The following is a 16,129-nucleotide window of genomic DNA, read 5'->3' as shown; positions in this document are numbered from 1 at the left end:
ACAAAGGCTCTGCTTTTACTTTGAAGACATTTTTACTGTAGCAGAATGCATGACGTGCTTTGCTTGACATGCTCAGCAAAAGTGTTGCTCTGAGCACTTCCTTACCTTGGGCAGATCACCCTGTCATTCCAACCTTTTCCATTCATCTCCTTCTGTCCTTGAGCTCCCACAACACCCTAACCCAGCCTACACCTTCTTTACTGCTGGAATACACGAGAGTGATAAGATAAGAGACAGTGTGGAAATGAGAACACATCTGCTTTTGACAGACGAGGCTGTGTGATCCTCCTTTCTTTATCTGCTATCTCGTGTTCCTTACATTGAGGCCGTTATTCATCCACATCGGTCCTAATCATGCTCAGTTGCAAATAGCAATGAGATTTTCCCTTCTACCAGTAATGACTCATCCAGTACAGCAAACACATGCTGACAACATCCATCACCGCTGGCTCCACAATGCCATTTCTTATATTCAAAGCAGAAGTCCTCTTGATTAATGAACTCTTTGACTACTTGTCTTTCAGTGCAGTCTGCACTTTTGTGGAGGTTCACACCAGGCTGTGCATGCATTTCAGATATTAAAAAAAAATCAAGGAAACACAATCTATTCATATCTACTTGATTTAACAACAGCAGCATCACAGGATGTCTCATTATCTGTCCTACCTTTGCCCAGAATTGACGTAAAAGCCCTGCAGTCCTCCTTTCAAGGCTGCATTTTTTATTTAAAAATTTTAGATTAATGGATCTCAAATAGAGGAAGATACTCAGGCAGAGAGTTATCAGATAATGGGATCTAACTACACCCTAAGAGCAGCAGGGCCCTAAGTGCCTAAAATAAGATCTTCTTTAATTCTGCATTAAACTCAATGCTGCAGACCGTGTGAGCTGCCCTATAGAAGTAGCTTTTTTTTTAATTCAGTAACTTAAAAAAAAAAAAAAAAGACCCTAACAGACCCCTAGCAGAAAAAAAAGATCTATTAGCACTGAGGTCTTTAAATCTGCTTTGAGTGAAATCTTTCAAAGTTCTTAAAACATATTTATCTTTATTTTGAATGTTTTTTTTTTCATAACTGCGCTTTTATGATCAGGTTTCTCACTATAGTTAAAATATGATTAACAGCAGGTTGTGAACCCAATATGGGCCTTGCCAATGCAATTGCCAATTAAATTATTGCATATTATTGGGATTTTAAAAAACAATTGTATTTCATCACAACATTTTAAAACCAGTCAAACTGACATTGCAGTATGGTACAATTTAGATCTGACAGTGCTAATTTGTGTTTGCTGTGTTATATAGGATAAAGAATCTAAGCCTGCAGTGCCTCTGGCCATCTTTAAGTGCATTAATCTTTAAATGTGCAGCCGTCCACAGTCCTTTCGCCTGGCTGTTTTACAGAGCAGCTCAGACATGCATATGTAGAGTAGATATTAATATTGGGCCAGTCTCCTGCCTCCAATAAAAAAGATGCAGGATTCAAAGAAGGGAAAGGTAGCCATGCAGAATTTAAATTCATTACAGGGTCGAGGCTTTTTTGAAGTAGATAGCGGGATGCAGAGGCATGAACTGGAAAAGGATCAAGGCGCAATGTTAGATTCCTCACCACTTCTAAATGCATTTGCCAAAGACGTGGTTGATATGATACAAACGTAAAGGCAGCATAAAGCCCTGTCTTTTCAGTGCTTTTTGGAGGTTTGCCTGGCCTGTGCTCTGTGAAGCACTCAGTAAGGCTGCAGCCTCCTTTCTCATCTCCAGACAGATATAAACACTGAGCCACTGCCAGACGCTGTGAGCGAGAGGAAAAACATGATTTACTTTATCTAAAAAAATATTTCCCCAGCCTTCAAGACCTCTGGAATTTATGTACCATTGAATTTAATATAACACCACTGCACCTGCATGGCATAATAATAAGCAGAAGGAGTTCTGTGAGATTACCAAAGGAGCCAATATCAAATATACATGTGGCAAAAATAATTAAAAATTACAAGAGGACTGTTTAATCCATTCCTTAGCTTTCTGAATTCCACCAGTTTGTCTCTTCCTTACAAACACTCACCAGGTCACAGTGCAGCAGAACATTCAACATTCATCAAAGTGTTGCTTTCTGAAGCATGTATTTCATTACAACCTCCCTGCATCGACAACCTTATCTCCAGCGCACACTTACGGGAGCTGCTGCTACGTTGTTAATGGTTAATCGTTAATAACCTGAGATTGCAACTGTGCAAGAGACTTCAAAACCAAATAAATATCAATTTCCTCCCCTCCGCAACCGTTTGGTTGAAGTATGGCATACAGTAGGTTCTAATTACAACATGCTCCTCTTTTTTGCTATCAATCCTGTTTATTTACATAGCACGCGGAAGGAAATTGGTCGTCTTTGGAACACAATGGACAACGGCTGCCCAAAGGATGGATGGTTAGAAACTACAGGAGAAGATAGACTGCGAGCATTAAGCCGGTGCAAAACCGCATTAACCACAACGACGATTTCATATCCTCATATTCAAGCGGCGCAAAGCCACAGAAATCAGACTCCATCGCTCTTGTGGTGCAAAACGTTTGCTTATTAACTCCTGAAAAACAAGTGCTTCACCAACTTTTTTTTTTTTTTACAATCTTCCTTTTACAAAGCTGATAAAAAGCACCTGACACCACATAATTTCTATCAGTCACAAGCACTCACGGTGGAAGTAAGTAATAAAAAAGCCTCGAATGTGAATTTTAGCAAACTCTAGTTTGTTTTTAATCCCCATAAATCATGCTTATTCACCTCATATTTTTCTCCTGGTCACCCCCCCACTCCCACCCCTGCAGTTGCTTAATGCCCCCCGTGTTTGAGAACCACAGTCATAAACCAACATGCTGTGAGGGAATGGGAAATGACGTGATACAGCATGATACAATTATGTTTGCTTAAACCCAATAATAAGTTATGCGAAGTAGCAATACATTTCAGCTGCAAATGTACAGCACCTCCGGGGAATACCACGCCAATGAATCACAGCGATGCCACTAAGAGCTGGCAGCATTGTCTCTGGCTCAGTATGCATAGGCACTGTGTACAAGGTCATTGAGGGATATTCACCACAACATCTAGAGGAAACATCCATCTCACTTATCACTGTATGTGTCATAGTGAATAATCACATTATGATAAACGGCTTCTCTTCCATTTGAACAAATAGAAAGTGTAGATACCGCCAGTGAATCTGAGTAAGAGAGTGCATGCTGTTTGCAGGCATACAGTAGATAATAAATGCACACACTCTCTCATACACAAAGAAATCTAAGCGGCGTGAGCAAGCTTGTAGAAGTTGGCTGTCATCTCTTCAGTTGCTATATTCCTTTATCCGGCGACTACTACTAAAAAAAAAATATCACAGGCATTCTGCTCTACTTTCCACTGACTTCTGTAAATAACACTTCATGCAAAAAGCAAAAACCGGAGCTGCAAAATAAAACAAAACTAACAAATCTTCAGCTGCAGGTTGTCAAAGGAAGACGAAGGTGATACATCGGTGAAGGTGTGTGGAGCAGAAAGAAGAGAGCGTCGCACGGTGAACAAAATATGCTGAGGTGGCTTTGGCATGTGGAAGAGGGACGGATGGAGAGGAGGAAGCCTACGCGGAGGTGAGTGGGGTATGTTGCATCAATGACAGGCAAGTCTACTTCTGAGCAAGAACAGATGGGGAAGCAGATGAGGGAACCACTGGGGTGTCAGTTATCATCAGATATGCACCTAGGCATTGATGCAACTTCCTTTGTGAGTGCTGTTTCCTGCCCGGGTCGTGCCACTTCTGGGCCTGTAGTTCCCATATGGGCCATAAATGGCCCGTCAAGCTTCAATAACCGCGGCTTATCAAGTCATCTCTTGGTAAAGGTCCCTTTGATTGCTGACTAATGTTGTGGTGGGATGTTTATAGGTCAGGCCCACTCTGACCTTTAGTGCTTTAATTTCATCTTAATGAAGCAAAACAGAACATTCTGATTACATTATGCCAGTTTACAGAATAAACACACAAAGTTCCCACGTCTTTTATTATAAAAGTTTTACCTGTGAGCAGAGAAACTTTACTGGTAATATGATAGAAAGTTAATATTGGAGTTTATATTTGTTCTAAAATAATCATTGTAGTTGCTTCATTTTCAGAAAATCCTTAAAAGCAAATTCATAAGTAAAACTTAACACAGAATCACATAGTGTAGTAGTAAATGAGCCCAAGGAATAAATAATGATTGTTAAATGATCATCAAAATCATCACATAAAGAAAGACGAGTTTTAAAATGCTGTTTAAACCAGAATGACATAGAAACAATGTGCTGCATAGCCGACTGGATAAACCCAAAGATGATCTGGAGCATCTGTGGCAAGTGAGACAAATGGGCCATAACAACAGCAAAAAACCCCAAAAAGAAACAAATTCAATTGTAACTTTGGGCACTTTGTTACAGCAGCCTGTCACAAACACACATTACTTTTCCAAACTGAATTGTGAATGTAGATTTTGATCCATCATGCAGTACCATCTGGAAAAGATCTGACTGGAAACAGCTTCATTTGTCAGTGTGACTATGATCCCAAACACAGCGCCAATGCAGTAAAAGCACGTATGATTGGAAAACACACACAACACTATCAGCCATGGATTGACCTCCCCAGAGCCCGAACCACAACATTCCTGAAGCAATTTTGGATCATCTTGACAGAGAATGAAACAAAAGCCAGCCAGCATCCAAGGAAGAACTTTGAATATCCTTCGAGAAGCCTGTTTAAAGAAACTACAAGAAAGATTGTCTACAAGAGTTCAGGCTGTGTTAAAGAATAAAGGCGGTGTTGTGTTTACATACACTGCTAAGATGGTGAAGGGTTGCTTACAAGGGGGACTGAATATGAACATATACTCAGTTACCAGTAGGGGGCTCTGTGACTAAGAATGATGGAAGGAGAGAAGAAGTGAAGTGTATGGTGAGATGTAAAATGGCGAGCTACTGCTGAATATTTACGTTCCATTACAAACAAAGCCGTCTCCGTTCTTCTGTCGAAACACCAAAAATTGGCGACGAGGATGAGTGCATCAGTTCCGAGTCCACCATCTTTTCTTCCACATGTGGGTGAGCCGCCGATTCCATTTACTACATGGCGGAAAATATTCGACAATTACATGCTAGTAATCAATGCCACGGGAGACGCATGGCCGGATGCTAGGAAACGCGCTGTTTTGCTACACTGCTTGGGTCCGGAGGGACAGCGGTTATTCAACACGTTACCGGAGCAAGGTGATACATATGCTGACGCCATGAGCGCACTGGAGAAGCACTTTGTGCCGAAAGTGAATGTCGTGGCGTGCCGTCATACATTCAGACAGCGTATTCAACGAGCGGATGAGACTGTTTCTCAGTATGTGGTGGCTCTCAGAGCGTTAGCTTCATCTTGTAACTTTGGACAAATGGAAAGTGAAATGATAAGAGATCAGTTGATCTCCAATGCTCATCTCAGCGTTGTGAAAGACAAACTGTTACTGGAGGATGAACTCACACTGGATAAGGCTCTAACTATTGCGAGCCAGGTAGAAGCAGCAGTCAAAAACGCTACTCTACTCTCCACACCCGGCTCGTGTCCGACCGCGCCTGTTCAGACAGTCGACGCGGCAAATTCCCACTCTCACCAGAGGAGAGGACCTCGCCCCGCTAAAGGCTGCACTCCAGACCAACGCAAACGGGGAGGTTCAAAGCAGCAGCAGCGGAAGTGCTTCAGGTGTGGTTCTCACAAGCACTTAGCTAATGATAAAAACTGCCCGGCTGCTTCTTCAAAATGCAATAACTGCGGGAAAAGGGACATTTTGCCAAGGTATGTAAGTCGTCAGTCAGTGAAGTGAGAGAAGTAGTGGTTCCAGAATTGGCAGTACTGTGCGTGCAAGATGCTAAAATGATGGCAGCTATTCAAGATAAGCTTACCTGCACTGTCGACATTGAAACTGTACAAGGTGGCTCTAAGACAGTAGAGCTGATAGTAGACACTGGAGCTTCTGTGTCTATTCTGCCAGAAACTATCTACAGACAGTATTTTGCAGACTGTTCACTGGTGCGACCTAAAGTCAAACTAGTTACTTATGCTAAAGATGAGTTGGCTGTGATGGGTTGTCTGCCTGCATCAGTTGCACTGCATGCACAGAATGAAAAAGTTCCTGCTTCCTTCTACATTGTCAAAGCTGGTTCCCCGCTATTAGGCCTCGACCTCATTAGAGCACTGAACGTCTGCATCGTCGGAGGCAAAGTGGACCGCATTCAGGATGAAACTGCAGATGATCCGGATTCGTCTAACCAGAAGTCTGCTGTGTACAATGTTGATCCTATTCCACCAGCTCAACTTGGATGTGTTAAAGGGTTCATCCATAAAGTACAGGTAAACAACAATGTGCGGCCTGTACGCCAAAAGATGAGACGCCTGCCATTAAGTGTACGTACAGAGGTGTCAGCAGAACTCTCTCGCTTACTCAAAGCTGGCATAATTGAAAGGATCGATGCAGCTGAGTGGGTGAGTCCTTTGGTCGTGGCCAGAAAGCGAAAAAAGGAGTTGAGACTGTGTGTTGACCTTCGTGAACCCAATAAGAGCATTATTGCTGACTGCCATCCTCTTCCTCATATGGAGGATCTGTTTTCTGACTTGGCAGGTGCCACTCACTACAGCCAGATTGACCTCAGCTCAGCATACCACCAATTACCTTTGCTTTCATCACTCATGAGGGACTGTTCCAGTTCACACGTGTCCCATTTGGCCTAGCATCAGCACCTTCGGCGTTCCAGAAAATGATGCAAACGGTCCTGAAAGATCTGCCTGGTGTTCGCAACTACTTGGATGACATCATCGTCTACGGAACATCAAAGGAGGTGCATGATACACGCCTGCAAGCTGTTCTCCAACGTCTCAGAGATGTCGGCCTGCAGATTAATGCTGGGAAAAGTTCCTTCTGCCAGTCACACATCACATTCCTGGGCCATGTAATCTCAAAGGAAGGCCTACGTCCAAGCCAACATCACCTTACTGCTATTGCCGAGGCTCCTGCTCCAAAGGATATGGCTGCATTGCGCTCGTTCCTGGGTTTGTCATCCTGGTTCAGTAAATTTATTCCAGATTATGCTACACTGGTGGAACCACTGCGACAGTTGCTGAAAACAGACATGAAAGTTGAACTCCAGTGGAACGAGGCAGCGCGTGAGAGCTTCAGTGACCTGAAAAAACTCCTTCTGGAAAGTCCCGCGCTTGCCGTCTATGACCCTGACTTACCTGCTTTTATCACCACAGACGCATCAGACTATGGGCTAGGCGCTGTGTTGACACAGTTACATCCAGATCAAGTGGAGCGGGTTGTGGCGTTCGCCTCCCGAACACTGTCTCCTGCTGAAAGGAAGTACTCCACCACAGAAAAGGAGGCGTTAGCCTGTGTCTGGGCGGTGGAAAGGTGGCGTACATATGTATGGGGCTGCAGATTCACGCTTCGTACTGAACACCAAGCTCTTACTACCCTTCTCAGCACCAAAGGTATGAACAGAGCGGGCATGAGAATCGCACGATGGTCTGCAAGGTTGATGTGTTTTCAGTATGATGTGCAGTACCGTCCTGGTGTTCAGAATGTCATCGCAGACTGCCTCTCACGGGTTCCCCTGATGTACTCCAGCACTGACATTGATGCTGAAAAAGACCTTCTCTTGGAGATAGCTGAAGTTTCTCCTCTCTTGACAGCGACACCGTTGACGGATTTTAAAGCTGAATGTGAGGACTGCCCTGACCTTTCTCTGCTGCGACAGGTTATCCGCTCAGGCTGGCCTAAGGTGAAAAGGTCTCTCCCACCTGAGATACAGCCGTATTTCCTGGTGTGACATGAACTTGCTGTGGAATCACCGTTGGTTTTCCGGGGGACACGTCTGGTGGTCCCAAGGTCCCTGCGGGAAAAGGTGATATGTCTCGCACACGAAGGTCACCAGGGCATAGTTCGCACAAAGCAGCGGCTCAGAGAGCTTTACTGGTGGCCATGCATGGATACTCAAGTCCATGCGATTCTGTCATCGTGCTCAGTCTGTCAATTGTGTGACAAAACGGCCAAAACTGCTCCTACTCCCTTACAGCCGGTTCAGTTTCCAGATGGTCCCTTTCAGCATGTGGCCGTTGACATTGTTGGACCTTTTGACCGCGGGTCGCAGGACTGCAGGTTTGCCATCACACTGGTCGATTACTTCAGCAAATGGCCAGAAGTAGCCTTTACTTCATCAGCTACTACAGACACTGTGATTAGGTTCTTGTCTTCAGTTTTTGCACGGGAGGGAAACCCTTGTGAGCTTACCACAGATAATGGACCACAATTCACTTCATCTGCCTTTGCTGATTTCCTGAAGGAAAGGGGCATCAAGCACATCAGAACAAGTGTGTATCACCCTCAAGTGAACAGGTGTGTTGAAAGATTCAACAGAGTGCTGAAGGACTATGTTCAGGCTGCACAGGTGTCCCAGAAGCTGTGGAAGCCCGCCGTGACAGAGATGCTACAGAATTACCGTGCTACAGCTCATGCAACGACTGGAGCAGCTCCGTTCCAGCTTCTCAGAGGGAGACCCATGAGAACAAAGCTAAATGTCCTGCCGTTTCCCAAAGACACAGGACAGTATGACCAATGCAGGCCAGAGTCTCTCACCAGCAACGTAAGAGTAAACGCTACACTGATGCAAAGAGGGGGGCAAAACCTCCCCAGCTTGTGGTCGGTGACAGGGTGCGGATACGTAAACCTTTCCAAGTGGGGAAGGGAGAGAGACAGTTCACTGATCCACTGTCAGTGCAGCAACAGACTGGACTGAGCACCTTCATCTTGAGTGATGGAAAGAGATGGAATGCAGCCCGTCTCTCACTCTGCCGCGCAGAGAATGCTGAGCCGTTGCAGGCTGGTGACGAGGTTGAAAATAACACAAGAGAAACTCCTAAAAGACCTTCTGTTCCTAACAGACCGAGACAGTTACCAGCTTGGACCAAGGATTATGTTATGAAATGAGTTTAAAAAAAAAAATGAAAAGAAAAAAAAGTGAAAAAAAACACGCTTGAGCTGTTGGGTGCTAATGTTAAGTTCCATACTGCTAGTTCTGAGGTCCAAGTATAATAGAGGATTGATTTACTGTGATTTATTTGTGAGTTTTGTGACTTAAGGTTGTTAAGTTACTACAGTAACCTTAACGGTACAAGTATTCATTATAAAGGACGATTTAGGCACCATAACAAGATTGTATGTTAAGATCACGGGTATAGTTCAAACAGTAATGTTATAAGTGAAATAGGTATTGAAAATGCTGTCTGGTTGCAAAGTTTACTACTGATAATGTTCTGTGCAAATAGTAATGTTGCCATGCTAAGTAAGTAATACTGAGGTAGTAGAATTCTGTGAGAATGAGGAGAGATGTTGTGTTTACATACACTGCTAAGATGGTGAAGGGTTGCTTACAAGGGGGACTGAATATGAACATATACTCAGTTACCAGTAGGGGGCTCTGTGACTAAGAATGATGGAAGGAGAGAAGAAGTGAAGTGTATGGTGAGATGTAAAATGGCGAGCTACTGCTGAATATATACGTTCCATTACAAACCAAGCCGTCTCCGTTCTTCTGTCGAAACACCACAGGCGGTCATACTAAATACTGACTGTCATCAGTTATGTCTATTATAATATCAGTTTTCATCTTATTTTAAAGTGAACAGTGAAGTCTGGAGAGAAGAAGTGAAGGAGTATTTACTTGATTATATATTGTGTGGAGATCAGGGAAATTATTTTACTGCTATTGTCCAGATTAATAATGTAATCTACAGTATTGATATTGCATTCAGATGTTTAAACAATGTGTGTCTTTCAGAAAGACTAAGCCACAGGCTGACAGGAAACTGCAGGGTTGCAGAAAGTTTGCAGAAGTGAAACCGAAAGCATTCTGAGGAGCTGGTTAGACGAGGCTATGTGAATAACTAGGGTATTCAAATTGTCTGTTATACTTTTATATTCTTGTATTAAGCTTTTAGTAGAGGTTCTTGATTAAAACATTTATTTAGTAGATGACATATACATAGTTTCAGTTCGGTTATTACATATATGAGAGTGGCTTCTGTCTCTCTGTCTGGTGAGAGGTCAGGAGCTAGTCGGCGAGGTGAAATAGGGTGCAATTGTGGTTAGCACACAGATACACACACACACACACACACACACACACACACACACACACACACACACACACACACACACTTAGTTAAAGAGAATCATTTATAGGTGGAAGTTTAATCATGTTTTGCCGCAGAACTGCTGCTGATGTGTCAAGATGATAAGCGAGCATCCGGCAGTGACAGGAAGTACCTGCCATGAAGATAGAAGACAATGTTCTTTTTAAACTGTGTTAAAAGTCATTGTGGTTTTGATTTGACGTATCCATATATTCTGTCTGATGACGCATGAGGGGGTGTCAGTAAGTTCAATCCCTGATGGTATAAGAAATCTGTTTATGCTTTGATTAAGTCGAAGATTAATTCCTGTCTGCGTACAGAGAGGTCTTCCCACGCGTGTATTCATTAAAATCAATTGTTTGACCAAGATCTTCTGGACCATGGTTGTTTGTACTCTCCTCCTCAATATTTGAACCTTAACAATTGCTTACATTTATTGTCCTAATTGTAGAAGCATTGAATACACTGGAAATATCTGAATGTCATAATTATAAGGAAGACTTGACTTATTTGGGAAATTTTGGGAGGTTTGATCAACAGTTCTGTTGATTGTAGAGACATGTGCATTATTTCTTTGTGTTTTTCTTTTGACCAGTTTATGACTAAGAAGAACTGGCATGACAGCTGTCACAAATCTGAATAGCACATTTGGATGTGTTTATATTTCTTGCATCTATTTAGCTGTAAAGATCGAAAAGCATTCAGAGATGCTGTAGACTCAGTCTTCCTCATCTTCTTCCTTGTCCCTTTCTTGACTCTCAGGCAGCTTCCAGGGAACAAAGCTTCATCAGACACTGACGGCATGACAGGCTCAAATTAGGTGCCAATTACATCTTTTTGAGTTACTTGTTTGCCGTTAAACTTAAGCAGCAGGCAGACATTGGACTGAGACCCCCAGAAGTAATTTCATATCGCAAAATGAGCCCAGAGCCTGCAAGTAAAATAATTTTGAAATGCACAACATTTGAGCTACCTCTTTAATTACACTCACTCTCACATTTCACAGTGGTTGACTCGCTCTCACTTGTCGTAAGTGTGTATTTGCTCGACAGGTAATGCCATATTAGCCGGGCTGTCTTTTTATCCAGCTCTAACCAAAAGTGATTCTTACAATTTAAAAAAGGAAATGCAAAGAGGAAAAGGATTACCAGCTAGAAACCCTTCTGCATAATAAGCGCCACTGTCCTGAAAAACGCTGTCTCGGTTAGAACCTCGCCTGGTGTTTTATCAGAATGCTTAGATCAGACCAGACTGCATAATTGAGTGATAATAAATTTACATGACATCCCTCTGTTCTAAAAAACATAAAAAGCAAAGCACAAAGGCAAAGGTGAGAGAGGACAGAGAAACCGCTTAGACCTTTTCAAGTTAAACATGACCTTACCAGCCGGTGTTGAACTCGACGTGAGCGTCAAAGAAGCCGACGACGGGAGCCGTGGCCGCGTTCCAGCCATGTATACGGGCCCGGATCAGACCCTCCCGCTTGCTGTTTCTCACAATCTTTACGAGGCCTGGGTAACGTTTGTTCACATACTGATCCAAGTTGAATTTCAGCTCCACTGGAAGAGATTAGAGAGAGCCCTCCTTTAAAAGACACCCACATGACAACAGGAAAACATTAACAAGGTAGCTGTAGTCAGTGATTTTTAGCTCAGAAAATCCCTTCTTTCCCCTTTCAGAGTGTTTAACTTTTAGATTACACCTAAAGAGAAATAGTGATCACCAAATGCAATCAGTTATTCGTATTACTCACTAAAAAAGCCATTACTTTTCTTTACTAAGTACTCATCAGCAAGAGCAATCAGCAGCATTACTTTCTTAGCCAACCCAGCTCTGATCAAACGCACACCCCATCTACTCTGAGTTTGAAGCTTTATTCAGTGATTCATGAATGTGTGCTTATCAGTGACTGAGGTTTGCCAGCTCAGTCAAACAGAGAGACAGAGCCTAATAGAGTCCTGCTCATCCCACAGACAACTGATCGCGTTCTGGTGACTTTACATGTGGTCATGGTGCCTCCTGGTCGGTTACTTCTGCTAGGAGACCAAAAAAATCAGAAAAACATGATTATATACCTCCTTCTCACCTCCAGTGTGGTATGATGTACTACAAATGGGACTAAGGTACCCAGAACAAAGTCTGTGTGAGCTGAAAAGCTGAGCATACGAGAAATAAGACCCGAGGCATCAACAAGAAGAAGAGGGAAACATCTGGGATCCTGACACTAAATATGTCTACTTGTGCAGCAAGCAGTTTGTCACCAAGTCAAATATCCAGCTGGCAGTTTTAGTTTCCTGTACTCTCCAAGTTAAACTGAAGCATTTTCACATCAGCGTGTACTGGAGTGAAATTTGGATCAATTCAAAAGGCTGTGAAATACATCAGCTTTCTTACAGCTAACTCCACAATGTCCAATTCTGAAACTGTTGGGACCCTGTGTAAAAGGGAAATCAAGCCAAAATGCAATGAACTGCAAATTTCATCAACACATATTTTATTCAAAATAAAACTCAGAAAACAGATCAAGTCTTTAAACTGAGCAAAGGTACAATTTTAAGAAAAAATCTAAACTCAATTTGAATTTGATGGAAGCTGAGGGGACCAGCTGCTGGACTTTTAGACGAGGAATGTTTTAAGCTGGTGAAAGGATCTGACCGCAGGTGGGAAAGTTAAGCACTCAGATTCTTTTGGTACGAAGCCATGTGTTTGCTAAATCTGCACTATGCAGCAGTATGTGGTCGTGCACCATTGTCCTTTTGGTGCACGACAAGTCCTTTTCTTAAAAAATGCAGTACAGCACATCTAGATGCTTTTCTAGATGTGCAAGCTGCCAATTCCATGGGCATTAATGCACCTCCGATGAAGGACGCTTCTGAAATGACTGCTGGGATTAAGCTGGATGGCCTCTCTGCTCTTTAGTTTAGATGATTTGTGCATGTTTTTCAAAAACATGCAACTTCTTCTTTGCATGCAGGGCTTCAACCAGCTTTTTTGAATTTCTGGAAGTGTTCCTGAGCCGCTGCACTGATTTCCTCAACAAAATCATGCCTGTTTTTAATGTCTCTTGCACACAGCAGATGATCGTAATCTCTTGATGATATTATAAACTGTAGATGATGAGATACTCAAAATTTTTACAATTTTTACTTTGAAGAATATTATTTTGTATTTTCTTCTTAGAAACTCTCGTCTTTAGGAGCATTTACTTCTCCAGCCTTTTGCTGCTCCTGTCCCAACTCTTTTAAATGTTTTTCTGCGATCAAATTCAAAACAAGGCAATAATTATTTTTTCATGAAATATTAAAATTGGTCAGTTTAAACATTTAATGTGTGTTCTGTGTTCTATTGTGAATTAAATATGTGTTTGTGAGATTAGTAAATCATTGCTTTCTGTTTTTTCACCTACAGTCTCAGCACTTTCATATGATAACATCTGCTATAACTACAGCTGTCTTGTGAATGTCTCTTTGTGTTATCAGATAAATGATATTTATATGAATAAAACTAAACTGAGTTGAATCATTCAGAACTTGAAATGAAGTTTGAAACTTGAAAAAAATCTCCGTTTTCTTCAGTTGTATTGCTTCCATTAGAGCATCTTTTAGAGGACAATGGTGGATTTGATGTACTCGTTAGAGGCTTATTCAAGACAATCAACTTGCAGCCATTGCTGACTTGCAATAAAGGGGATACCAGCAGAATATTGCTTACTTAAAACCATTGCAGGCTTTCTCAGCATCAAACCAAGGAAACACTGAAGGTTTCAAAGCAGACAGAGCACAGCAATCTAAAACATTTAGTCTGATAGAAACTTGATCAGTGGAATCCAAAGCGTAAAAAGACAGACCAAAGTGGGTACGCCATTAGAAGATCAATACATCAAGCTTTGATCATTGATACAGAATTGGCAAACCAAATACAGGAAGAATCCAGAAAGTCAAAGTTCTGTCAAAAGAAAAATGTCTGATAGTGGTCTGAGAGGACTAAACACAAGAAAGGTCTGCTTCAGAAGAACAGTAAGAACCCTCTGCTTTGCATCATTGTGAATAAGGATTCATAATGAAGCAGAACACTGATTCTGAGCATACTAGAGCAGCGGTCCCCAACCGTTTTTGCGCCACGGACCGGTTTATGCCCGACAATATTTTCACAGACCGGCCTTTAAGGTGTCGCGGATAAATACAACAAAATAAAACTAGTACCGGTACCGAAAAAAAGAAGATTTATTCATAACACACGTGAAAAGACCCAGGAAAACAGAGTTAATGATAAAAACGATAACAAAATAACGCTGAAAACCGATAAAAACCCTGAAAACCAGACATTTCACACCTGAGCCTCAACTCTCGCGGCCGGTACCGGCCCGAGGCCCGGGGGTTGGGCACCGCTGTACTAGACCATGCTTCCATTCAAAAAAAAGGGGAGCATAGCCAACACAAGAATACTTATAACTCCTCAATCACGATGTCATAAGTCACTGGACACTGTGAACATCCACGGTCACCACTTCATGCATAATGGACCTTCCATGTGTATGGACATGTGCAGGTATACGTATGTATATAAGATAAGATAAGATAAGATAACCTTTATTAGTCCCACACGTGGGAAATTTGTTTTGTCACAGCAGGAAGTGGACAGTGCAAAAGTTATGAGGCAAAAATTAGAATACAATAAGAATAAATACAGTACACAGCTGTACAGAATAGAATAAAATAAAAATGTACATATGTATACATATGTATATTTAGTGTGTACATGTGTGTGTAAATAGGAATAATAGTGGTACAATAGCTAAATCAAGCTATATAGTTTATGTCTTCCATATTTCCAACCATATCCATAATCACATACTGTGTATGCTACCATTGTATATAGTGTATTATCTTACTTTTTTTCATTGATTGTACTTATTTGTATTTTTGTATTTCCTTCTGATATCTGTACCTGAGCTGAGGTGACGCAAAAATTTCCCCGTTGTGGGATCAATAAAGTCTTATCTTATCTCGTCTTACTTAGAAATTCATCTTAAATTTTCCAGTAATTGTTTCATTTAATTAGAAACTGCTGGAAAACATGAGCTTTTCCTTTAATATTCTGTATAGATGTGTATAGATGTTAATGTTGTGTATTTCTATTCTAGTCACTTGAGACCAAGTTAACGATTTCTATACAAGTTACTGTAGTCCTAAGGCATTCCTCATCGCAAGTCTTTATTCCAACTGGATTATAATATTGTCTCTGCTCTGCTCTCCTCTCACGGATGAGGCTGGCTGTCATCACTGGAAACAAAGTTTGATGGGTAAACAGCCAGTTGTGCAAATTGCTGTCTGTGTTTCGTCGGAGGATAGATGGCTGTTTGAGCTTCTCCTCTGGGTTACTGCTGAGCGCTCCACTTTCTGAGGGAGAGATTAATAAGGAAGCGTGTGGCACATCGGCTCTGAACAGCATCCACACCTAGCTTCTGACTTCAGCTAGCAACATAAATCAGCCGGTGAAAGTACAAGAAAAATGGCAGTCTAATCCCCTGTGTGTCATTGAGGAGACATAGTGAAGGATTGTCAGGAGTCTTTTTCTAGCTGAAGGTCTTAACATACAGTGGTGAATGCTGCAGGGAGAGAGGGTGAATTTGCTGGTATCCTACTGGCCCTCGAAGAGACAGAAAAAAAGCATGAGCATTTAACACTAAATTAACCAGTAATCCCACAGACTGCAGTACCTGCAGACCCCTGAGGCTTTTTCCCATCATTTTAATTTCCATGATTTTGTCATTTAGTTCCCAATGACTTCATATCATTCGTTTCTAGTTCTATTTTACATATTGCTTTTTAAAAGTACCAGTATGTTGAGGTCCTAGGGGAACCCAGTCAAAAGTATG

At 42.0% G+C, this 16,129-nt stretch overlaps 1 protein-coding gene across 1 annotated transcript in view; it reads right to left on the bottom strand.

Annotated features, from left to right (window-relative positions):
• Positions 1-16,129, bottom strand: part of galnt9 (polypeptide N-acetylgalactosaminyltransferase 9) — a 120,194-nt gene that overhangs the window by 58,558 nt on the left and 45,507 nt on the right. Inside the window, exon 4 of the mRNA XM_085424390.1 lies at positions 11,636-11,810. Within this exon, the coding sequence (XP_085280516.1) occupies positions 11,636-11,810 (175 nt within the window). The remainder of the gene's footprint in view (positions 1-11,635; positions 11,811-16,129) is intronic.

Source organism: Rhamphochromis longiceps, linkage group LG12 (genome assembly GCF_057381845.1).
Source record: "Rhamphochromis longiceps isolate RC_006_pf linkage group LG12, R_longiceps_female_GT1.1, whole genome shotgun sequence".
Taxonomy (NCBI): domain Eukaryota; kingdom Metazoa; phylum Chordata; class Actinopteri; order Cichliformes; family Cichlidae; genus Rhamphochromis; species Rhamphochromis longiceps.
The sequence above is the reverse complement of the archived record's forward strand: the minus strand, read 5'-3'. Positions and strand labels throughout refer to the sequence as shown.